Source organism: Rhinoderma darwinii, chromosome 2 (genome assembly GCF_050947455.1).
Source record: "Rhinoderma darwinii isolate aRhiDar2 chromosome 2, aRhiDar2.hap1, whole genome shotgun sequence".
In the NCBI taxonomy this organism is placed as follows: domain Eukaryota; kingdom Metazoa; phylum Chordata; class Amphibia; order Anura; family Rhinodermatidae; genus Rhinoderma; species Rhinoderma darwinii.
In genome coordinates this window covers 146,985,167-147,010,411 of record NC_134688.1, presented here as the reverse complement: position 1 = coordinate 147,010,411, position 25,245 = coordinate 146,985,167, and the positions used below count along the sequence as shown (strand labels likewise).

At 40.1% G+C, this 25,245-nt stretch overlaps 1 protein-coding gene across 1 annotated transcript in view; it reads right to left on the bottom strand.

Annotated features, from left to right (window-relative positions):
* Positions 1-25,245, bottom strand: part of LMO7 (LIM domain 7) — a 205,145-nt gene that overhangs the window by 10,303 nt on the left and 169,597 nt on the right. Inside the window, 7 exon segments of the mRNA XM_075852339.1 lie at positions 174-685; positions 5,599-5,685; positions 6,904-7,008; positions 7,390-7,415; positions 10,022-10,078; positions 14,482-14,539; positions 24,632-24,813. Coding sequence (XP_075708454.1) covers positions 174-685; positions 5,599-5,685; positions 6,904-7,008; positions 7,390-7,415; positions 10,022-10,078; positions 14,482-14,539; positions 24,632-24,813 — 1,027 coding nt within the window.

The following is a 25,245-nucleotide window of genomic DNA, read 5'->3' as shown; positions in this document are numbered from 1 at the left end:
AACTTCTGGTCATTAAAGACACTATAGCCAGAAAGTAGTTTATTCTAAAAAGCTAGTTTATTTATCATTAAGAGAAACCGTTAAAGACCGTAAAATAGAAGAAAATGATAAAAATGTAGCATTTTTTTTCTAGTAGCCGAAAATCAATATCCAGCAGATAACCATATACTAACCTGATATTTGTCTTTTGGGTTTGTTCACTCTGTAACTTTAGTCTTTGCTCTTCTTCCTCTTGTTCTTTTCTCCTCTGCCATTCCTCTTCTCTACGTCTCATTTGTTCCTCCTCTATTTGTCTTCTTTCCTCATCTTGCCTCTTTCTTTCATCAGCTTGCCTTTTTCTTTCCAATTCTTTCTGGAGTTTGCGACTTTCCTCTTCCACCCGGAGCCTGCGTTCTTCCTCCTCTGACCAACGCCTGCGTTCTTCCTCCTCTGCTCGGCGCCTGCGTTCTTCCTCCTCCGCCCGGCGCCTGCGTTCTTCCTCCTCCGCCCGGCGGCGCTGTGCTTCCAGATAATTCAACCTTTCTTCTCTCTTTATTCTTTCACGTTCCTGTTCATGTCTCTTTTCATTTTCTTGAAGATCGTCTTCACTGCTTAGTAAATCTTCAGACCCATCTGCTCTCAAATATGAAGAAGGGGTATGTGAAGTTATGGACCTACTGGTTTGGAATTGTAGGATCTCTGGCTCCTGTTATAAATACATATAAGTAGTTAGTGTATCTCAAAACAGGTTTTCTAAACAAGACAACTCACTATTAGGAAAAACCGTTGAGGGGAGTACCTAATTTAAAAACCCCCATCTATAAGTCAGTGTTGAGAGCGGCTACGTGTAATGCTTTGTTCCCCCTTAAGTGGTGCTGCCAAATTCCTCATCAGATTACAGCTAATCACTGAGGGTTGATGCAGCGGGATCTCTTGTGATAGACTTATTTTCCAGAAACTCTGAAGAAAAGAGCAATTGTCAAAAGTACGCCCATACGCCTTTTCATGGTGATCATTAAGGGCACTTACACCACAGCTCTGCTGTGTCTGGTGCCAGTCTGTCTAAAGACAGCTGGCCTCCTGCTCTAAGAGCCGGAATTGAAGTTACCACTGATCCCGGCCATTTAACCCTTAGATACCAGGGTCAATAGCAACTGTGACAACTAAGTAGCTTCAGAAGGAGGGGGCTCTCTGTCACCCTATCGGAACACCCGCAATGTGATTGTGGGGTGCAGATTGTCTCCATGCAGTCGGGCGCCTAACAAAAGGCCCGCCATGTCTGCCAACAGTGTATGCCTATTAGACCCTGCAAGAGTTTTACACTGACAGGCATAATACACTGCAATACACAAGTATCGCAGAGTACTAAAAGAAAGTGATCAAAGGATCGTATAGTGAAGTCCCGTAGTGAAAAAAAAAAAAAAAAGTTTAATGAAGTAAAAATGAAAAAACCCAAGTAAATAAAATTAAATACCCATCCCCCCCCCCCCCCGCTGCAAAGTGCTTTATTATGAAAAAAGTAAAAAAGAAAGCTACACAATTGATATTGCCACGTCTGTAGTGACCCAAACTAAACTTACGTTATTTAATGGCATGGTAAACACCATATAAAAATAATAAAATAAGAGCCAGAATTGCTGTTTTCGGTTTATCCTGTATTTAATACATTTAATCAAAAAGTTGTTTGTACCCCAAAATAGTACCAATAAAAGCTACAAGTCGTCCCGCAAAACATAAGTACATAATTTACATTTTTTGGGCGACACAAAAAAAAAATTTGTTTGAAAAAAAAGTGCTTATTGTGCAAAAATAGTAAAACATAAAAAATATACTAATAAATTTGGTATCGCAGTAATTGTAATGAATCGCCGGAATAAAGTTATGTTATTTATACCACATGGTGAACAGCCTAAATTTAACCCCTATCCGCACCAGGACGTAACTGTCCGTCGTTGCGGGAAGTTACTTCCCGCACGAGGACGTACAGTTACTGAGTTAATCCCGGTGCACACTGTCGGCGACAGTGTGCACCGGGAACCAGGAGGTCAGCTGTCGCCGACAGCTGACACTCCCCTCTTGCCGGCCAGCGGTCCTTTGCCGCTGATTTCGGCGCATTAACCCCTTAAATTCGGCGATCGGGTGCAATCGCCGAATTTTAGGGGTTTCTAACATATCGGCAGACCCCCGTCCGAAATCGCGGGGTCTGCCGATAGTTAGTATGGCAAACGGAAGCCAAACAATGGCTTCCGGGTCTGCCATGGACAGAAGCCCATCAGGACCAACCTTCGGCTGGTCCTGATAGGCTTCCTGTCAGAGCGACAGTGTGCATCGGGAACTTGGAGATCAGCTGTCCCCGACAGCTGACACTCTCCAGTGTTGCCGATCAGCGGCTCATCGCCGCTGATTTCGGCAATTAACCCGTTACATGCGGGGCTCGATTGCGATCTCCGCATGTAGCGGGTTTGTAGCGCATCAGCAGCCCCCATGCAAACGTGGGGGCTTCTGATGCTTGTGATGGCACCTGGGGGCCAGACAACGGCCCCCAGGTCTGCCATGTATGTCAGCCTATGAGGATCAGCCTCTGCTGATCCTCGCAGACCAACTGTCAGAGAGACTGTGACGTCACACTGACAGTTGGAATACATTACACTACCTAGGTAGTGTAATGTATTCTAGCAGCGATCAGAGCTGCAGGTCAAAAAAAGAAAGTGTAAAAAGTAAAAAAAAGTTAATAAAAATGTTTTATAAAAGTGTAAAAATAAAAGGTTTTGTTTTCCTATAATAAGTCATTTATTATAGGGAAAAAATGAAAACGTTAAAAAAAAGTACACATATTTGGTATCGCCGCGTTCGTAGCGACCCAATCTATGAAACTATAATGTTAATTTTTCCGCACGGTGAACGCCGCAAACAAAATAAACTGAAAACTGTCAGCATCGCTATTTTTTGGTCACCACCCCTCCCAAGATATAGAATAAAAAGTGATCAAAAAGTTGCATTTACCCCAAAATGGTACCAATAAAAACTACAACCCGTCCCGCAAAAAACAAGACCTCCCACAGCTTTTTTGACGAAAAAATAAAAAAGTTACGGCTCAGAATAGCGTGTCCCAGAAAATAAATTATTTTATAGAAACTTCATTTTATTGTGCAAACGCTGCAAAACTGAAAAAAAACTATACACATATGGTATCGGCGTAATCGTACCGACCGGCAGAATAAATTAAAACGTAATTTATTGCGCACGGTGAACGCTGTAATAAATAAAGAATTTAAAGCGCCAAAATCGCTGTTTTTTGGTCACCCTAGCTCTAAAAAAGATCCTGAGGGGACAAAATGCTCACTATACCCCTAGAAAAATTCCTTGAGGGGTGTAGATTCCAAAATAGGGTGACTTTTGGGGGGTTTCCACTGTTTTGGTCCCTCCGGGGCGTTGCAAACCCGACATGGCACTGAAAACCAATCCAGCAAAATCTGCTTCCAAAATCCAAAAGGCGCTCCCTCCCTTCTGAGCCCTGCTGTGGGTCCAAACATCAGTTTACGACAACATATGGGGTATTGCCGTAATCGGGAGAAATTGCTTTACAAATGTTGGGCGGCTTTTTCTCCTTTATTCCTTGTAAAAATGAAAAAATTCTATGTTTCCACAGAAAAATAGGTGATTTTCATCTTCACAGACTAATTCCACTAAATTCTGCAAAAAAACTGTGGGGTCAAAATGCTAACTATACCCCTAGAAAAATGCCTGGGTGTAGTTTCCAAAATGGGGTCACTTTGGGGGGGTTTCGGCTGTTTAGGTACCCCAAGACCTCCTCAAACCTGACATGGTGCCTAAAATATAGTCCTAAAAAAAGGAGGCCCCGAAATCCACTAGCTGCTCCTTTGCTTCTGAGGCCTATGTTTCAGTCCATTAGGACACTAGGGCCACATGTTGGATATTTCTAAAATCTGCAGAATCTGGGCAATAAATATTGAGTTGCGTTTCCCTGGTAAAACATTCTGTGTTACAGATTTTTTTTTTATTACAAATGAATTTCGGCAAAAAAATGAAATTTGTAAATTTCACCTCTACTTTGCCTTAATTCCTGTGAAACGCCTAAAGGGTTAAAATATTTTCTGAATGTGGTTTTGAATACCTTGAGGGGTACAGTATTCAAAATGGGGTGATTTATGGGGACTTTCTAATATATAAGGCCCTCATAGCCACTTCAGAACTGAACTGGTCCCTGAAAAAATAGCCTTTTGAAATTTTATTGAAAATATGAGAAATTGCTGCTAAAGTTCTAAGCCTCGTAACGTCCTAGAAAAATAAAAGTACGTGAAAAAAAATGATGCAAACATAAAGTAGACATATAGGAAATGGTAACTAGTAACTATTTTGTGTGGTATTACTATGTGTTTCACAAGCAAATACATTTAAATTTAGAAAAATGCTAATTTTTGCTAAAATTTGAAGTTTTTCACAAATAAATATTGAATTTATCGACCAAATTTTTTCACTAACATAAAGTACAATATGTCACGAGAAAACAATCTCAGAATCGCTTGGATAGGTAAAAGCATTCCGGAGTTATTACCACATAAAGTGACACATGTCAGATTTGAAAAAATAGGCTGTGTCCTGAAGGCCAAAACAGGCTGTGTCCTAAAGGGGTTAAGATGCAAAAAAAAAAAAAAAAAGAGAATGGTGGACCTGATGCTTTATTTCCCATTAACCCCTCAAAGTTAACAAAAGTAAAACAAGAAATAATAAATGTACCCCAAATTGGCATCGTTAAAAAAAAAATATTACAATTTGTCCTGCAAAAAAAAAAAAAAAGCTTTCACATGGCGGCTATATCTACAAATTTAAAAAAAAAAAAAAAAGCAATTTTTCGCATTTCAAAAGCCATAATTTGTCATTAAAGCCCAAAATAGGCTTCTTCTGATGTGGATTTCGCAACAAATCCGCAATGAAATACTCCAGTTACATGGTATTTTGGCATGGATTTTACCAAACGCATTGCAAACAAAGAAATTCACAGGGAAAATTCACAACAGAATCGACATGCTGCAGATTAGAAAATCTGCAGCAAGCTCAATTCCATGCAGATTTTTTGTCTGCTACGTGTGGATGGGAATTTTAAGACCCCATGTATTGTACTGTAAATTGCTGTGGATTTTCAGTGCGGAATCTGTCCTGGAAAGCTGCGGGCAATTCTGCAGCGTGTAAATATATATATTTTTATATATTGGATTTTCACAAATTGACAGTGGCTAACAAATACAGTAAAAGTTTTCAGTACACGTTTGCTCTTCAAACATTGTTAGGGTACAAACACTTGGCTGCTGCCGGGCAGATGTTACATTGTAATGAATCAGTTTTTACACAAAAATGCGATTGAGAAAGGGTTTCTACAGATATTTTTCTTCTCTTAGGAGTTAAATGATGCCCTAGGCAAGCGCCTATACATTACCCCAGCTGTGCCTACAGTACTTTAATAAAAGGAAAAAAATAAATAAAATTGTTGAGATATTTTCCACCATTTCGTTCTGTCAGAGTATTACAAATATATAGCAAAACAGCAGAAATGCAAAACTAAAACAGGCAAAAAAACAGAACAACATGCATAGGTCAAACCTGATCAAGAGGTCTTCCCTTCTCTGCTTCTTGTTGAGCCCGCTCCCACGCTTCTCGAAGTCTCTCTTGCTCCCGCTTATATTTTTCCTGCCAAAACAGAATGATGAATACTGAAATACAATATATAAAATGTTAGCTATTTAAAGAATAAAAAACACTTAGGGCACTTATAATGTGGTGACAGAGTCTATCTCCTATATAAGGAGATCGGCGCTGTAATGTAGGTGACAGTAATGCTTTTTATTTTAAAAAACGATCTTTTTTCACAAAGTTAGGAGCGATTAAAGTTTATGCTAATGAGCTTTCTTAATGCCCAAGTGGGCGTACTTTTACTTTCGACCAAGTGGGCGTTGTACAGAGGAGTGCATGACGCTGACCAATCAGCATCATGCACTCCTCTCCATTCATTTACACTGCACTAGTGATATAGATATATCGCTATGTGCAGCCTCATACACAAACCCTAACATTACTACAGTGTCCTGATAATGAATACACATGACCATCCAGCCTGGACGTCATGTGTACTCAGAATCCTGACACTTCTGAATCTTTTCTGTGAGATTCCAGCAACGGATACGAAATCTCGTTTAGCTTCGAGATCTCGCGAGATTTCGTATCCGTTGCTGGAATCTCACAGAAAAGAGTCAGAAGTGTCAGGATTCTGAGTACACATGACGTCCAGGCTGGATGGTCATGTGTATTCATTATCAGGACACTGTAGTAATGTTAGGGCTTGTGTATGTAGCTGCACATAGTGATATAACTATATCGCTAGTGCAGTGTAAATGAATGGAGAGGAGTGCATGATGCTGATTGGTCAGCGTCATGCACTCCTCTGTACAACGCCCACTTGGTCGAAAGTAAAAGTACGCCCACTTGGGCATTAAGAAAGCTCATTAGCATAAACTTTAATCGCTCCTAACTTTGTGAAAAAAGATCGTTTTTTTAAATAAAAAGCATTACTGTCACCTACATTACAGCGCCCATCTCCTTATGTAGGAGATAGGGCACTTATAATGTGGTGACAGAGTCTCTTTAAGTAATGCTTTTGTTTAAGAATATATGGTTTGTGTATAAACTTGACTGATGCTTATCCTCCTTACGCTGCACTTTTTAACTCGCCCAAAAGTTGTACCTAATTTTTGGAATAAAATAAACATTTTAAGGAAAAAAATAAAATAAAGTGTTAGAAACATTGGGATACGTTATGTCATCAGTTTCTTGGAAAAGAACATGACCACTGTATGTATGAAAATATTCTATTCCTATTTTTATACCAATAAATCACATTCAAGCCTTTACCTGCAACATTTTCTCTTGTTCTTGATGCCATTTTTCCTGTCTCTTCCTCTCGTCTTCAGGGTCCCAAGACCATCTTGTTGAAACATTAATGGATGGAACTGGCATCTAGGATTGATTTGAGGAAAATTAACTATAGATCTCCAATAATATAAAACCCCAAATATGTATCTATGTGCTCATGTTTAAGGTCACATCACACGCAAACGTAGAACATAAAATTTTGCACAGTGGTTGAGAATTCTTAAAACTTAACGCATGAGAAACGTAAAAGGAGATCCGCAAAGCAGCCAATAAGATTTCAAGCTCTCATTTTCAGATATCCTTTGAAAAATAAAAGTAGGCAAATCTCATGGTTTACTGTAGGCTACCTTTTGACTTTTCCCTTGCACTAGTTTTGATAAATCGCCCTCATTGTATCAATAGCATAATTTTAATGCAAATGAAAATTAGCTAACGTGTTAAGGTAAAGACACATAGGTTACTTACATCTGGTGCAGAAGAATCTGTGCTTCCTGGTAGTGAGGCAGCCAAAAAAAATAAAATGAACACAAACTGGTTATAAGCAAAGGAAAAACATTTGGGTTGACTACTTAGATGGATTACAAAAAAAACCAAAAACATTAAGAGCCTGAAATAATGAAATTCACTAGTCATGCAAGCTTTCAATACTATTTTGCACTAATAAACAAGCCAGACAAGGGTTTGACTCATGAAGACAATCTCCTTAAAATGAAGCCGGTGGGGCCATCAACTGATTTCCGTGGGTATGGCTTCTCTCAGAATAGTGGGTATTACAGCGGAAGCCTCGTCTAAGCATACATAGAAGTAATTCAAGCGAATGGCCGTCAATGTTAAGAATGCAAGCACCAAGTCTGCCAGAGCGGCTCTCCGTTCTAGCACAGAGGGGGGGGACCCGGGCCGCTAACCCCCCCTATGGACATCTATAATCGGCTATATGGACAGAGGATGTCGCCATCCTGAGAACCCCTTGAACCTCATGTAGAGAACTCCCTATCCTTGAAAGCTTGCAATCTAAGTTGATTAAAAACACTTTATCTTTGTACATTTTTAAATAGCCATCAACCAGCATTTCCAAACTGATGAGAAAAGCCTAGGAAAATTTTTTTTGCCAATGTTATCATAAAAAGGAAGTGTAAGGCCTTGTTCTCAGTGCAGATTTGATGTAAATTTTGCATGCATTATCTTTAAAGGTAAAACCAGAATTGGATTCAGAAGGAGAGACACTTGTATGCTTTGCTTCATATACTTCTGCTTAGATTCTGTTCCTGGTTTTGGCTTAAAAAAATCCATGCTAAATCTGCACTGTGTAAGCAAGGCCTTATTGTACACTTTGACTGTTCCATAAATCTCATTGTCTAGAGATTATATGCATTTTACAAAGAATCAGAAAACTAAACTAAGAAATGGTCATTTCTGCACTACGATGACTCCTTGAATCTGCTTAGAAATTTTCATAAGAAATGTAAAACATGATAATACAGACAAAATACACCCTATATCACTGGTTATAAAATGGCTATAGCATTGGGTTTACAATTTTTTTTTAGGCTTTTAATTTATTATGTGAAAAGAAAAAACAACATGTATCCCACAGATAATGCATCAGACTAATATTTCACCAGTTATGCAGCTAGTCCCACAAAATATCCAGTTTCTGTATTGGATGAGTGTGTGGGACAATGTTGGGGAAGCAATGGTAGACCAATCTTCATCACCGAGAGTGCTCTTAAAAGGTGCTGACCAGAGCACAGCCACTGACAGGCTGGCAGAAATTAAATTGTGCCACACAAAGTGACCCAACAGCTGCCTTTTAAACTCCAAAACGCAGTGCAAATCTGGTCTTTTACATTGCGTTCATAGTTCTAAGTAAACCAGATACTTTATTGGCTTTCTATCATCTTTCATTCGGCTTTGGTGCATATAATATACACATCCTTCTCGATGCAAATGAAAAATATAGCACAGCAAACACAAAAGACAACACTACAAGTAAAGCAAACATGCTGGTTAGTCAGAATAGAGGAGGATTAACATTGCACAGAAAAAGCTATGGAACCATCTCAACAGAATTAGGTTACGTGGCCTGCTCTTATGTGAGACACTGTTGCAAGGCATTGGTATTTACAGCATACGTATGTAATGGAAAATAAAACTGCATTGCTAACAAGCAGCAATAAAAGCACAATAAAATCAAATGACTTTTACAAGAGGAACATGTAATCTATAAGCCGTTTTTACATTGGTCTCTGGTGCTTTGTAAACAATAGTGTTTGGTTATCATCTACATCAATAGCATTGTTCTCAAATACAGAATGATATTTCAAGAAGCTACTGCAGTTATGATCACAGCAGGAAAAATAAAAGTCTTAAAATAGGAAAAACTTCATATAAATAAAAAAAGCGTATGGCGCAAAGGCCAAAACAAGTGTACTTTCCATTAGGATTCAGAAAGATATGATTTGCAGAGATGGCTACCGTCTATCTATATAATGTTTACCCTGTAATATTAGGCAGGAATTTCACTAAGGTTCAGGACATCCTTTCCCTAGTTTGTCATGAATGGAGACCACAAGTGGGGAGACACATCCCTCTGGATTGTTCTCCTCCCCAGTGCTAGGATTCAATCTTGCTCCTGATTAACAAAGGCAGGCGAGAGGACGGATCTCCTGATCAGTCTGGATTAATCTTTTCTAGAAGTATTAGTACTATTCGTTTTAGCTAAAAGCTACAGCTATCCAAACGGTTCAAAAAGAACATCGGGGCTTATGTAGAAATCTACAGCATTTCTAAATATATGGACTTGTATGGATGTGTGTGCTGGACCTGGGTTGTCATAAGCTTTTTCTTCTTTTAAGTGGGTTATTCTGCAGATAATGGACCAAACAAAAAGGATAGATTACAGCACAACAATAACACCCATTACCACATAAGTAGACCAATGAGCTGTAAGAAAAACCAGGTGAACCTGAGGAAGAAACAAATGGGTTATGTTGCTTTCAGCAGGTGGCAGTAGAAGCTTAGAACCCAACACCATGGTTAGTCCTAAAGGAACCTCAGAAAATTCGGCAGTAGCAAAGCAGCTAGTAACAAGTGTTACCTTGCTCAAAAAACTGAGACCTCCTTTTATAGTTTCTCAAGGACATAAGTTCATGTTCTATTTGAAAGATACAAAAGTGAAAAAAACGTTTCAGAACCATCCAATAAATTAGGGAAAGACACCCCTGTAGTTTAAAGCATAGTAAAACTTTATTTTAATATTCAAGAGAAAATAATATTAAAAAAAGAGTTCCTGTCAGCTTTCCTGACATGTGTTTTAGTTAGTGCTTAAATTACAAATGGAATAACAATGCTAGAGCATTTTTTCTTCTGTCCCTCTGTTATTCATCTTTGAAATTTATGTCAGGAGAGAGGACAGCTCTGCTTTAAATCTCACCCATATCGGCTTGGTACTCCAACTACTACAGATTTACATGGCAATAAAATGCACATAGAGAAGTGCCATAGCTCAGACACTACCTCGTGGGTTCCACAAAAGAGAATGAAATTGCTACCATGTATTAATAAAATATCGGTGTGAAGAGAGATAGTTTGGATAAATGTAAGCAATTTACAATACACTTCTTCCAAAAAAAATACAATGTAAATGCATCAGCAATCGAATGTTAACATGAAGATTCACATTCTATAGATTATAGACAGAAGCGCGTATTGTCAGTAATTTCAGAAAATAATTCAAGAAGAAACAGTCTAAAAATGAACAGGCTATCTTGATGTGTTGGAGAGACCAAAGTGGCTCCAAGATGAAGCTTCACTTTAAGAGGCAGCAATTTAGTTTCACACAATTCAAGTTGGTTACATGCATTAGTCACACTAAACCCACATCTGATAAATAACCTGCAAAAATAAGCAAGTGAAGCAAACATCTAGAAAAATCATTTACAAGCAACTTTAGTAAAGTAACTAAAAAAAAAAAAACAACCTTCTTAGCCATTGAAAGACTCAAAATGAAGAAACAATACAACGCTGTAACTTCGATTTCAGACTAAAGATACCATTGTGGCTTCTAAAACCACGGAACACGATCTGTCTGGTGACTCTTTACAAAGAGCCTGCATTTGTACTGTATACTCATGAGATATTTAAACCAGGTGCACGCACAAACAATTCTTGCAAAAGCCAGTTAAAGGAGTATTTGTCTTCAGAAGCAGGCCAAGGAAATGTTCTATGATAAACTGACTGAAGTGCTGCTTGTAAACACTCCGCTCACGAAGGAAAGGGCACGTTGTGGCTTGGGAGAAAAAAAAACAAAAAAAAACGCAGTATCCTAGAAGTGTGGCATATTGTGTAAAAGTTGAAAACCTAAAAAATAAAAATTCCATTCACAAAGATAAAATGTTAAAAAATTGTGACCATTCCACAATTGTTTTTCAGTTATAAGAACATTCTTTGAAATTATAATGCCACTGTTAAAAACAAAGAAAAATCTCTAAAAATCACAATAGAAATAAAATGCAATGTATGAATGTAGATTTTTCTTATCAATGTCGCCTGATAATCCAGAATGTTTGAAAATCGAACAGCTGATGTGACACGTGAACAAACCCTTAGGGTATGTGCACACACACTAATTACGTCCGTAATTGACGGACGTATTTCGGCCGCAAGTACCGGACCAACACAGTGCAGGGAGCCGGGCTCCTAGCATCATAATTATGTACGATGCTAGGAGTCCCTGCCTCGCTGCAGGACAACTGTTCCGTACTGTATCCATGTTTTCAGTACGGGACAGTTGTCCGGCAGCGAGGCAGGGACTCCTAGCATCGTACATAAGTATGATGCTAGGAGCCCGGCTCCCTGCACTGTGTTCGGTCCGGTACTTGCGGCCGAAATACGTCTGTCAATTACGGACGTAATTAGTGTGTGCGCACATACCCTTACTGTTAACATTTACCATAGGCAAATCAGACATGTACGTACTTCTGGATAAATTGCAGAAGTCCTAGGTGCTTTGACAATTTCTGCTGCGCGGATTTGCTCAAGGATTAGCCCTATTGAATGCATGCTGCTAATTTTTGTGGACTTCTTCCGTGGTACAGATTTTAATCCGGTTCATGTGAACGGAGTTAAAAATGTGCTTTCAGACTTGAAACGGATTTCATTGCAGAATCCATGCCAAATCCGGATTGTGTAAATGGGGCCTAATTTTATTTCCAACAAACTTGAATGTTTTCACACAATGGCCTACAGTTAGTCATTGGCTAAAATTTGATAAGTTAAAGCTAGACTACTTTATTGACATATACTATATTGGGACATACCTCTTAGGGTATGTTCACACTACAGCGTCCGTAACAGCCGAAATTACGGGGCTGTTTTCAGGAGAAAACAGCCCCGTCATTTCAGCCGTAAGGGCACATGCAGGCGCTTGAACGCCGCGTCCATTACGGACGTAATTGGCGCTGCTTTTCATTGGAGTCAATGAATAACGGCTCCAATTACGTTCCAAGAAGTGACAGGACACTTCTTTGGCTCGGGCGTCTTTTTTACGCCCCGCCTTTTGACAGCGGGGCGTAAAAAAATGACCGTCTGAACAGAACATCGTAAGACCCATTCAAATGAATGGGCATGTGTTTGCCGACGCTATTGAGGCGCATTTTCGGACGTAATTACGTCCGTAAATAGTGTGTGTGAACATACCCTTATGCATTGAATTCAGATGTTTCAGTCCGTGCCATTACCATAGGCGTATAAAATCCAGTACCTAGCCATGCAGTTGTCTTTTACGAACATTTGTAAAAGAATGGGTCATTCTAAAGAGCTCACTGAATTCCAGCGTGGTAATGTAATAGGATGCCATCGTTGCAACAAGTCAGTTCATAAAACTTCTTTCCTCCTTGATGTTCCATAATCGACTGAGTGGTGTTATAGCAAAGTGAAAACTTTGGAATGACAGCAACTTGGCCATGAAGTATCAGACCATGTAAAGATACAGAGCGGGGTCATCGAGTGCTGACGTGCATAGTGCAAAAAAGTCACTAACGCGCCACTGACTAACTGCAGAATTCCAAACCTCCTCTGGCATTTACATCCGCACATAATCTCTGCACCGGGAGCTTCATGGCATGGGTTTCCATCACTGAGCAGCTGCATGCAAGCATTACATCAGACACAATGACAAGCGTTGGATGGAGTGGTGTAAAGCATGCCACCACTGGACTGAAGCAGTGGAAGTGTTCTGTGGAATGAAGAATCACGCTTCTCTATCAGGCAGTCTGATGGACGAGTCTGGGTTTGGTGAATGCCAGGAGAATGTTACCTGCCTGACCATTTTGCCAACTGTAAAATTTGTTGGAGGAGGGATAATGCTATAGGATTATCAGGGGTTGGCCTAGGCCTCTTAGTTGCAGTGAAGTCAAATCTTCAGCATACCAAAACCTTTTGGACAATTGTATGCTTTCAAATTTGTGGGAACAGTTTGGGGTTCAGCCTTTTTCTGTTCCAGCATGACTGTACCCCAGTGCACAAAGCAAAGTCCATAAAGACATGGTTGGGTGAGTTGGGTGTGGAAGAACTTGACTGGCCTACACACAGCCCTTGCATCAACCCCATTGAAAAACTTTGGGATAAACTAGAATGGAGATTGCGAGCCATACCCTCTCGTCCATCAGTGACTGACCTTACAAATACTCTTGTGGAAGAATGGGCAAAATCTCCCACAGACCCATACCAAACTCTTGTAGAAAACCTTCCCTGAAGACTGGAAGCGGTTTCAGGCAAAGGGAGGGACGTCTCCCAGTCATTAAGGGGTTGCCCAAAATTAAAGTATTTTTTCGTACTTCTACTTTTTTTTAAAATGCTCATACAAGATACTCCAAAAATAATGTTAGCATAGCGCCACCTGCTGTTTCTTTTCAATATCCTTTACGGTGTCCACTTGTGCTGTGGTGGACATGTATGCTCTGACTTCGCTTCTCTCTCTGCTCCACTGTGTGTATGTAGAGGAACAATACCATTTTTATAACTATATAAAAAAAAATATACTAAATGTTTATTTTAAGTGGATAATGGGAAAAGGTTTTGTTTTTTTAAACAATAAAAAAAAAACATAATTGGTATTGTCACGTCCATAAAAGTCTGTACTATTAAAATCACGTTATTGTAACCACCGGAAGAACGCTACAGGAAAAAAAAATTCACAAAGCCTGGATTGCTATTTTTTGGTCACCTCGCTTCCCTCCTAAAAAATAGAATAAAAACAAAAAAGTGATCAAAAAGTCTTATGTACCCCAAAATGGTACCAATAAAACAAATACAGCTCATCCTCTTCATATGACGATGTCAAGTTGGCTGTGTCCTCAATAGGTTAATCCATAAACTGCCCCCCTGCTTTTCTAAATGTCACTCAAGGCAGTAACCTACGCTGCCTACCCTATGTCCCGGCCCCTGTCCCTCTCCTTATGTGGAGGTGATTTCTTCAGCAAGGTAATGAATTCAGAGTGAAGTACAGAAAACTTATGTAATCATTAGGAACTAAAAAAACAAAAACTGTACCTTTACCTTTTTGCTTAGCGTCCACTTCATCTTTAATTCCATTCACTTGTTTAGCCTCCTTAACCTGTGAAAAAAAAAAAAAGTTCATCTGGTTGTCAAATGGTACACAAAAACCTATGTTAGCGCTATCTGGTCATTTAAAATATTAATACCCCTATGAATTAAATCGAATACCAGAATAAACATTGTTAAAATATATAAACCCAGCAAAGATCTATTTTAACAAAAATAAATAAAAAATAAAATGGAACAGTAATCTGCTAAGATTAATTAAAGGGGTAATCCAATCTTGTCAATTTATGGCATATCCATAGGATATCAGTCACGGACTACAAGGTGGCCAGAGCTACACAGTTTCTGTAACACCTATTCACTTTTATGTGACTTCTGGAAATAGCGCAGCAAAACACGCTGTTTCTGAAAAGCCTAACCACCACGTTACTCAGTGGCTGGAACCCTGCAACAGAAGGTAGGATGAGAGTCAGGAGGCCCCGTTCTAGAAGTTCGATGCGGATCCCACACCTATCGGATATTAATGACATTCGGTGAATACGCTACATGTTTGAGATGAGAATACCCCTTTAAAACGTACCTCCTTTTACATATAGGCGAGAAATATTACAGTACATGACATTCTATATAACTTTTTTACTGGATTCTGCTTCTAAATCGCAGCACTGACTGGCTGTGTTCTGACCTGTGGGCTGTTAACTCTGGTGGAGTAGAAGACTGAGCAGGATGCTCTAGGCTCCCATCTCAAGTGTAGGAGCCAGAACTATAGAATGGTATGTGATCCTATAGTTTTGGCTCCTCTACTGGAGACAGGAGCCTGGGTTAAAGAGCAGGACACTGCCTCCTATTGTATTGAGTCAGCTGCAGCCCCCGCAGCATGGCCCCCGGACGGTCTGTACTGCTATCTAGAAGCAGAATCTACTAAAGTTATGTTGAAAAATTATTTTGCCAAATCCTGCAATATAATTGTTTTTATATCATTGGAGGTACACTTTAATTATCCAACTAAGTACATTTAACAGATAAGCACAGACATAAGTATTCTATTAAGTCTCTGTTATGCCAAATGAATACGAGGACAGTCAGGAGGAGGCTATTCATCTCTGAGAAGACACTGGTCCAGGGTAAATAAATGGTTGTAGATAAATAGCCAACTTCTCTCTGTAAAGATCAATAACCTCAGTTTAAGGGTCCTTTCCCTAACACCTCCAGAGCGGATTGGAAACTAGGAAGTATTTCCATAAAAGGCTCCCTCCTTTTACCTGCTTCAGTTGTTTCCTGTCCCTTGGGATAGCAGATTCTCAGCAGGGAGTCACAGAGAAGGGTAATGGAGGGGAATCTTTCAGTTATGCATGAAGTGGGGGACACCGATCATAGATCTTTGCCTCCAGAAGAAATTTTCAGGCGCCAAACATTTTTTCTGGCAAGAAAGGACAACCCCCTGCAAATAGATGCTCTTTGCCAACCATGGCCAAAAGTCCTTCTGTATGCTTTTCCTCCCTTCGCTCTCATTCCCAAGACGCAAGCCAAGATCATCTTAGAAAAGGCACCCTGAACGCTCCTTTTTGGACAAAGAGGGTATAGTTTCCACTCCTGGACTCGGTTACTCCTTCCGGATCTCTTGTCTCAAAGACAAATTCTTCATCCATCGATCCTACAACTATGATTAACAGCCTGGAATCTGAAGGTTCTCTCTTGAAAAGTAAGGGGTTTTCTGATAAAGTTGTTTCCACTCTACTACTTAGTCGTAAATAAATAACTCCCAAGATCTACCTTAGAACATGGAAAACCATTCCGACCAAGGTCAATGGGACGACTACACCATTGCAGATGTTACTCTGGTGTTAGAGTGTTAGGCTTAAGCCCTTTGTCTAAACCGGCCTGAAAAAAGTCTAAGAGTTGACAAGGCTGCTCCTAATGCTTTTTTACACACTAAATTAGCTGATGTCCCTTTGGTGAAAAGATTTTTTTAAAAGCGGCTTCAAGACTCCGGCCAGCTTTACATTCTTCTGTCCCTCCCTGGAACCTAAACTTGGTACTTTCAGTACTGACCAGTCCTCCTTTTGAGTCCATTGAAGACAACCCAATAAGGTTTTTAATCTTTAAAGCAACTTGCTTACAAGCCATAACTACGGCCAGGTGTGTAGGAGAAATACAGGCCTTTAATTGTAAAACCCCTTAGCCCTCTATGTTCAATGATCGAATAATCTTAAAACACCATTCAACTTTTTTGTCTATAACGGTTTCAAAGTTTCACTGTCATGAAGAAATATGGGTCGATCGTTTTGTCAAAACCCGGCTAATAAAAAGGAAGAAGAATTCCACAGGTTGGATGTCAGAGGATGTGTGTTATCTTATGTACAGAGAACACAGGAATTTTGAAAGTTGGACCATCTACTTCTTCAGTTCCAGGGAAAAAAAAATAAAAAAGGTTGTGGTAAGATCACTATTGCAAGATGGATAAAAATGGCCATTTCAACTGATCAATATAGAGATCTTTCTGTTCCTGAGGGACTAAAAGCCCATTCCACCAGGGCAATGGCAGCATACTGGGCTGAGGAGACCTCAGCCCCTCAAACAAATTTGTGAAGCAGCACCTTGGGAAAATCCAGCCACCTTCTTTCGCTACTATAAACTAGACGTTGGTGCGAACAGCGAACTTGCTTTCAGACGTAAGGTTCTGTCTGCTGCTGTCCCACCCCGATGTCTTCTCTGGTAATCCTCCTGTCAGTGCTGCTGTGGAGGTGTTTGGGAAAGATAATTACGCTTACCGGTAATTTGATTTTCTGTTAACCTCCACAGCGGCACTGGATTCCACCCCTGCATGTTCTGTTGTTTTTTTTGACTAGTTGGCACTATAACAAATTTTCTTTGCATGGAGATAAATGCATGATAGGTCTAGCTTAATAAATTGTGTTTGCATCCATTGAGGTTCTCGGTTATTAACTGAAGCAGGTAAGAGGGACCCTTTTATGGAAATACTTCCTCACTGTTTCCTGTCTCTGGGGCAGGGGAAACCTGTCAGTGCCGCTGTGGAGGTTAACGGGAAATCAAAGTACCAGTAAGTGTAATTATCTTTTACATGGCCAAACATAGGCCGTCAAAACGATCAGCGATCAACGCAACAGATCGGTGACCGGCGCTGGTTTGCTCCTTTCACAAGGAGCAACCATCAGTTATGAAAGGGGACGAGTGATCATTACTACGATAGTTTGTCCCCATACATTTCCATCATATGGGAAGTACATCTACCGATTTACACAGGGAGATGTGCTGCAGACAACGATAATATTTAGTGCTGCATAAAAGATATCAGCTAAAGAACAAGCGTTTCCCCGTTCATCGGTTGATCGTTGGCCTGTTTACACAGGGCAATGATCGAGAACGAGCGTTCATATAAACACTCATTTGCCAGATCATTGGCCCATGTAAAAGGGCCTTGAAGGCTATGTAAACCATTGAAAGGAAAAACTTTTTTTTTTTTTAAAAGGTGTATCAGTGTGTTTTATGTAACTTTGTAAATACTTTAGTGTGTCTGTCGCGCTACTCCTCCTGCTACCGCACCCGCCCGACTGCTTCAGTCTCTGGATGGAGGTAAGGTATATGGAAAAAAGAACCAAGGTATAGCACTGCTACCATCAGGAAGGGACCATATAAGTAGTAATAATTACAGCTTTATTTGTAAAGGCTACGCGTTTCAACAACGAACAGGCGTTCCTCCATCAGTCCTCACTTGATGGAGGGACGCCAGCATTAACTGAACACTCGGCTAAACAAGCTAACGAGCATCTGAAACGCTGAATGCCGACGGGATAACATTCTACAAGCTGGCATAAGCGGGGGGACCAGAGAAGGAATTGATTCCTGGCACTCTTTTTGTATGCCGACCTGCATACTTTTGGCATACATTATACAGTATTGCTACTGAGCCTCACTGAACTCATGGTGCGAGCATTACTGATGCCCTCTCTGTGTGAGACCCATCATCGCACTATTTTGCCTCCCTCTCCTGTCTATTCCTTTCTTATGGGGTAAGAAAGTAAAATCAAGAGTCTATCGGACACGCAGATCGGTCTGGGTGAGAGGCGAAAGCAAAAACAGTTTTCGTAAACACTGTGATAAATTGCATACTATAATATCTCTGTTCGATTGTACCATACTATACACTCCGACCACTATTGAGATAGAGATATATATTTAAGCTCCTCGGCCATGTCAATGGCTGCAGGGAAGTTACACAACCAATACGGAGGACAACCTAAGTACCCCTTAAGAATAATGCAAAATAAATTACATTGTTTCAAGTACTATGTCATATATTGGGGGAGGGCAAAAACCAATTAATGCCCATGACTATTAGTAACATTAGAATCCAAAAATCGGGCAGCACTCCAAGGTATAAGCAAAGTAGAAAAAGGTGCTTTATTGGTCCATATACACACGACGTTTCAGCACAACAGAGGAGCCTTTCTCAAGTGAGAAAGGCTCCTGTGTTGAGCTGAAACGTTGTGTGTGTATATGGACCAATAAAGCACCTTTTTCTACTTTGCTTATACCTTGGAGTGCTGCCCGATTTTTGGATTCTACTACAGCAGGTCTGTTAGCCCTGACCTGGGCAGGTCGGCACCCATCCAAGGCTGTGCGGCTGACATTGTATTTGAACTTTACTATTAGTAACATTAGTTATGACTCATAATATATATTAGAACAAGAACCAAAGAACAGAGTCAAAACCACGATATTGTAAATAAAATTACAAATAAAAAGAAACATATGCAGCTTGATGTAAATAGCTTACTCAGAATGTATAGCACTATTTGTCTGGCGTCACCCCCGGACGAAGGCTTTCCTCGCCGAAACACGCGTCGGGTGTAACGCCAGACAAATAGTGCTATACATTATGGGTAAGCTATTTACATCAAGCTGCATAGGTTTCTTTTTATTTGTGACCTATGTGAGGTAGGTGCCAAGGGGCACCATTAGTACTTTTGTACTATCTACCTTATGCATATGCCATTACATTAGCCCATCACATACAGGTGTCTGGCCCCCATTTTTTCCACACTGTGCTAGTCATCCTTGATTTTAATATATGCGCATTTATATTCATTGTTGTTGTGTTATGTATTAATAAAAATGTGCAATTTTATTTACAATATCGTGGTTTTGACTCTGTTCTTTGGCTGCAGGGAAGTTGCATGGAGGCGGCACAGGATGATGGAGAATATTGGAACTTTTAAATATTTTATAAAACGTGGAGTTTTTTTTATCCCTAGGTTTCATTCTAAATATGCTCTAGGAATTTAGTGGTGTTGGAGGGTCGCGTCATTTGGGTTTGTAAAATACACTGCAGACCTAGCTCTGGGATATTTTTGGTGGTAATGTGCTGTATTTGCCATCTTACTTGTGTATACTAACCTTTCAAAGCTGAATCCTTCAAATCCTCTTGATCTACATATACAGCACCAAACTCGGTCAATAGAAAGTCGGGAGGAGGGGGGGGGGGTGGGGGAGTGTCTCCAAAAGAGAAAGGCTTACAAAAGCTGGATAATATCTCGAAGATAGAGAAATTCTGGAAATCCCTCAAAGGAAGGACTAGATTAGACCAAAAGGCCATAGTTGGAGAGGCGAAGCCAGATTATGGATCGAGATATATCATCTTGGGGACAGAGGAAAATGAACAGGAAACGTCTGAACTCATGTTGGCTGAAATATTACTAGAAGTTAAAAAAAAAAAAAAAAAGCAACCATGCATTAGAGGAATTATCAACCCAGATGGGGGTGGTACGTAATGATATTGTGCTTACGGGATGGGGTCAGTAAAATTTGAGCGTAAATGAGGACCTCAGAAGGTCAAATGGAGGGCCTTATTAAAGATATGACAACAATGAAAAAGGATGTAAAAAAAAAATATCTGCAGAAACTAAAGACTTAAAAAAAAAAGTAGTTGAGCTTCAGGATAGAGCAAGGAGGAATAATTTGCATATTCTTGGCCTTCCAGAGGGCACGGAGGGGAAGGATTGTTCCTTTTATTGCTGTTCACCATCTATGATTTGGCGGGGGTGGGGTAGGGGGGAGGAGTGGTCTTTGGGATAGAGATCTGAATGAGGAATATGGCAGGTCATGAAGGGGGAAGGGAATTGGTGGAAATGGGAGGATGTGTTCCCCTCTGGGTTTTATTTATTTATTTTCCTTCTCACACGTTGGGTTTCAGTATCTTGTCGCACTTCCAAGTGTGGGATATAATATATAAAGTTGAATCTATTACATCGATGATATGGTTAAAATAATCGCTTGGAATGTTAGGGGAATGGGGGATAGAATTAAGAGGTGTGCTGTGTTCGACCCAATCGTCACCTTCCAGCAATAATCTGCTTGGTAGAAACCCATTTGATAGGGGAAACGATAGACAGAGTCATCGGAAATAGGCAGGGCAAGACTACAATGCGGTGTAAACAACTTATTCTAGGGGAGTTAGTGTTGATATAAGATCAAATATGATCTGATTGTGTATATAATCACAAATTGATAGAGAAGGCAGGTACATTATACTACATGGTATATTAGAAGGTACTAAATACACATTAGTATTAGTATATATTCCACCCCCTTATAAACATGAAGTTCTAAGCCAAGTATTATTATTTCTCAATGTAATAGATAAAAGGTACAATTTTGATTATAGGGGACTTTACTTTCTATTCCCCTAATCCTGTCCAGATGTTCTTCCATAACTAAATTAATCATTCTGATTCAGTAAGTGTGTCTCCTCTTTCTGGGTTCTGTAGTGAAACTGGATCCGTGTCTATCTGGAGAAATAAATATGGCCCTTTTCGTGTTACAGCACAACATACAAGTCTATGTCCCATATAGACATGACGTTATCTAATCCAGAGTTTGCCCAGAGCGTAGCGAGAATGGACTACGAAATGAATAGAATGTCTGACCATGCTCTGGGCAAAATAGTACTTAAGGAAACAAAAAAAATCCCAAATAACGAAAGGATGTACCAAGTTAACTCCACATTGGTTGACACATATATAAAAAGGGGAAGATCGGAAAATAAACTTAAATTCTACGCATGTCCGTTTTGGGGAACACTCTATGGGGAAATATATACTACACATTAATCCATTCTACGACAGGAAACTGAACTTAGAAGGAAGGTAATCGGAGTTGAAAGGAACTTCACCCTGAGGATATATACATGTAATAAAGAGCTACATTTTGAGGCGCAGAAAGAATTAAAGCGGTTCCTCAGAAAAAAAAACTCTGCAGAAATTGTTTTTCTCTGGTCAGATCTATTTCTGCGAATCCGGCAATAATCTGATAGTAATTACCAGGGTTCCCAATCAAAAGATGCCCAGTATTAGTGCATGTGTGAAGAGACAGGGGGGGGGGGGTCTCTCTCGGCACTCAGAAGAGATAATGGGAGAATTTTTTTATTTCTACACAGACTTCTATAAATAGGAGATCGGAGTTAGTGACACTGAATTGAATATCTTCCTAGATAGAATAAAATTTCCCACTCTGGGAGCCCCTATAACAGTAGAGGATCTTAGGAAGGCAGTCAAATAATTTTCTGGAAACCTCTCCAGGGCCTGATGGGCTCCCGTTTGCAGCAAAGAAAATAGGAGAAGGAGTTACTCCCTTTATTAGTGGAAACCATCAATGGGTCAGATAGGGGCAAGGGACTCCTATTGTCAATGTCTGAGACCATTATCACTGTTCTATTAAAAAAGGGCAAATATCCCATTGAAGTAGAGTTATATAGACCAATTTCACTACTTAACACGGATGTAGATATATATGCTAAAGCATTGGCAATGAGGTTGGCCAACATTATTACGTCAATAATACATCCGGACCAAAGTGGGCTTATCCCAGAAAGAAATGTAAATGATCATCTTGGGAGGACCGGCTCCTTCCGGTCATTGGATGCCATTAAGGTGTTTGACAGGGTGGAGTGGGCATATTTATTGAAAGTGATGGATAGGTTCGGTCTGGGCCAGGAATATACAAATATGGTAAGGAAAATGTATGTCAGACAGTGCACGGGTAAGAATAAATGGGGTGCTCACAACTTTTGTCTGACCCGTGGTACACGGCAGGGGTGTCCCCTCTCTCCGCTGCAGTTTGCTTTTTTTATAGAACCCCTAGCAATCTGGCTGAGAAGCAGAGAAGATATAAAAGGCTTTGGCAGCGGAGGAAAGAGAGATAAAATCCTGCTCTACGCAGATGATCTACTACTATGCTTCAATAATTCAGAGAAGACTGTACCCAGTACTATATATATGCAATAGAACAGTTTGGAGGATTTTCTGAACTAAGCATTAACTGTAGTAAATCTATGCTGCTTCCCCTAGATAAATTTGATCATTGAGTAAACTCAAGGTCTTGCAACCTACAGAAAATTTTGAGTACTTCGGCATTAAAATCGATGCAGACATTAAGAATTTTATCTAGTTGAATGACTTACCGCTTCTGGCTAAAATACGGTCCAAAATGTCTACTTGGGTTAAGTTGCCTCTATCTAGAGCAGATAGGGTGGCATTAGCTAAAATGATTCTACAACCACAAATACTTGGCCTTACCCACCAGCCCGGTCTGGTCTATTTTATAGCTTACAGGATCCATCTGTAAGCTATCACATCTAAGTTATGAACTTAGATGTGATAGCTTACAGGTGGATCCCGTCTCCGACACGCAGGACCCACCGACACAGAACCCGTCAGGTCTGCGGGACTGAATGATTCAGTGAACAGTGCTAGATACAGCGACTCCGTATAGAGAATACAGAGCAGCTGTATCTAAAAAAAATAAAACATTTTTAATAAAGCGGTATTTACAAAGTTACACATAACACACCGATATACCCTTTTATTTAAAAATGTTTTGTCTTTCATGGCCTTTAATTTACCTTGCCTCTTTAATCCAATCTCTTTGGCAGGAGGGCCAAATAGGAGACATAACCCCATAGTGTAGCTTCACTTCTATGATCGAATTATAATGTACCTCAACAGCACCATCCAATGATGCATTCAAAATTCTGTTCAGGTTTTTATAACCTTACGTCTAGCACCACCTGCTGGTTCAATGTCTAAACAGATTACGGTCAACTGTGGTACATTGAGGGGCATAAATACAGGGGATTCAGTGCTTACAGTCGCTCCCAGACATAATGCATGAGGACGACCTCTCTGCCACATAAGACACCAGTATTCTGAATGGCACCAAGTGTGGGGGGGGCCTTCTTACAAATTTTGCATTGGGGCCAAGGAGCTTCAAATTACATCTGTGTACATTATAGGGGATACATTTCACAACTGACATAATAAGCTGCATCAGAGTGCGCTGATTGGTCAGCGTCATACACTCCTCTGTACAACGCCCACTTGGTCTAAAGTAAAAACACGCCCACTTGGGCATTAAGCAACTCATTAGCATAAAGCTAAAAATCGCTCATAAAGTGGTAAAAATAGATCGTTTTCTAAATAAAAATCACTGCTGTCACCTACATTACAGCGCCGATCTCCTTATGTAGGAGATATGGCACTTATAATGTGGGGACAGAGCCTCTTTAAGCTAAGATGAAATGGGTATGTTTGGCAGCATTGCTGAAAGTTTTTCAAGCGGCAGCAAGTAAATACAGCACTTAATGTGGAATGTCCAGTAACTCAATAAATACTGTAGGTTAAAAGTGCAAAAAAATAATTTTAAAACAAAGTTTTAGATATTAGAAGACAATGCTAACTAAATGAAAGTGTCTACATGATACACAGTCCATATTCCCTTTAAGAGGGTCTAAAGTACAAACTAGCGGCAAGGACTGGGCAAGTACGGTTAAGCAGTAGAAGGAAGTGAAATAGTCTGCATCCTTCACCTGCATGGGTAACAGTAATTAATAATAAATATTAATACGCAGCTGCACGGTAGAGCCTTAAAGGGATGTGGCACAAAATATTTTTTTTTACCTATTCGCAGGCTAGGCGATAAAGGTCTGATCGCTGGGGGCCCCAGTGAAAACCTCACCGATCACTATAATGATGAATGCCCATTGTTGCACATCCCCTTTAAGGCTTTGCATAGCAGCTCCAAAAACGTATAAATATCCCATAAGATACTCTATTAACATATTACTTACATTTCCTGTGTCAGGTGGGCTGCTTCTCAGTGAAGTGTTCGGAGATCTGGAAGAGCTACTGTCCCTGGAGCTTGCATCAATCCACTTACTCTCAGGAGAACCTACAAGTTTGTTATCCATACTGGTCAGATTGAGGGTTTTATGGCTTTTGTACGGCAGGGAAGGTGGGTCTCTGCCCCAGTCTGATTGTTAAGTAATCAATGCAGCGACACAAAGTATGAAAGTTAATGAAAACACAAACATGGGACACAAGTATACAAAGTGATGAAGCAAGCAGCAAAAGCGATGTCACAGAGGGTTAAATCCCAGCAAAAAAAGACCACCTTCCCATACATGCAGTTATACATGCAATAAGACAGCACGGTAAAATACTTTACTAAAACCTAAAGGCACTCTAACCATAGTTTTAATCTACATTCAAAGTAATAAACCAAAAATGTAGATATTACGGTCGGCTTACAAAAATAAGTTTTACTCAAGGCCGGGACAAGATTTGTTGATGCCCAAGGCAGGCGATTTAGAACGTGCCACCACTCCACCCACCACACCTTCAGCACCTAAAGTTCAGCACGTAAGCGGCGGGCAGGAGATGTCAGCCGACAGCCCCAATATAC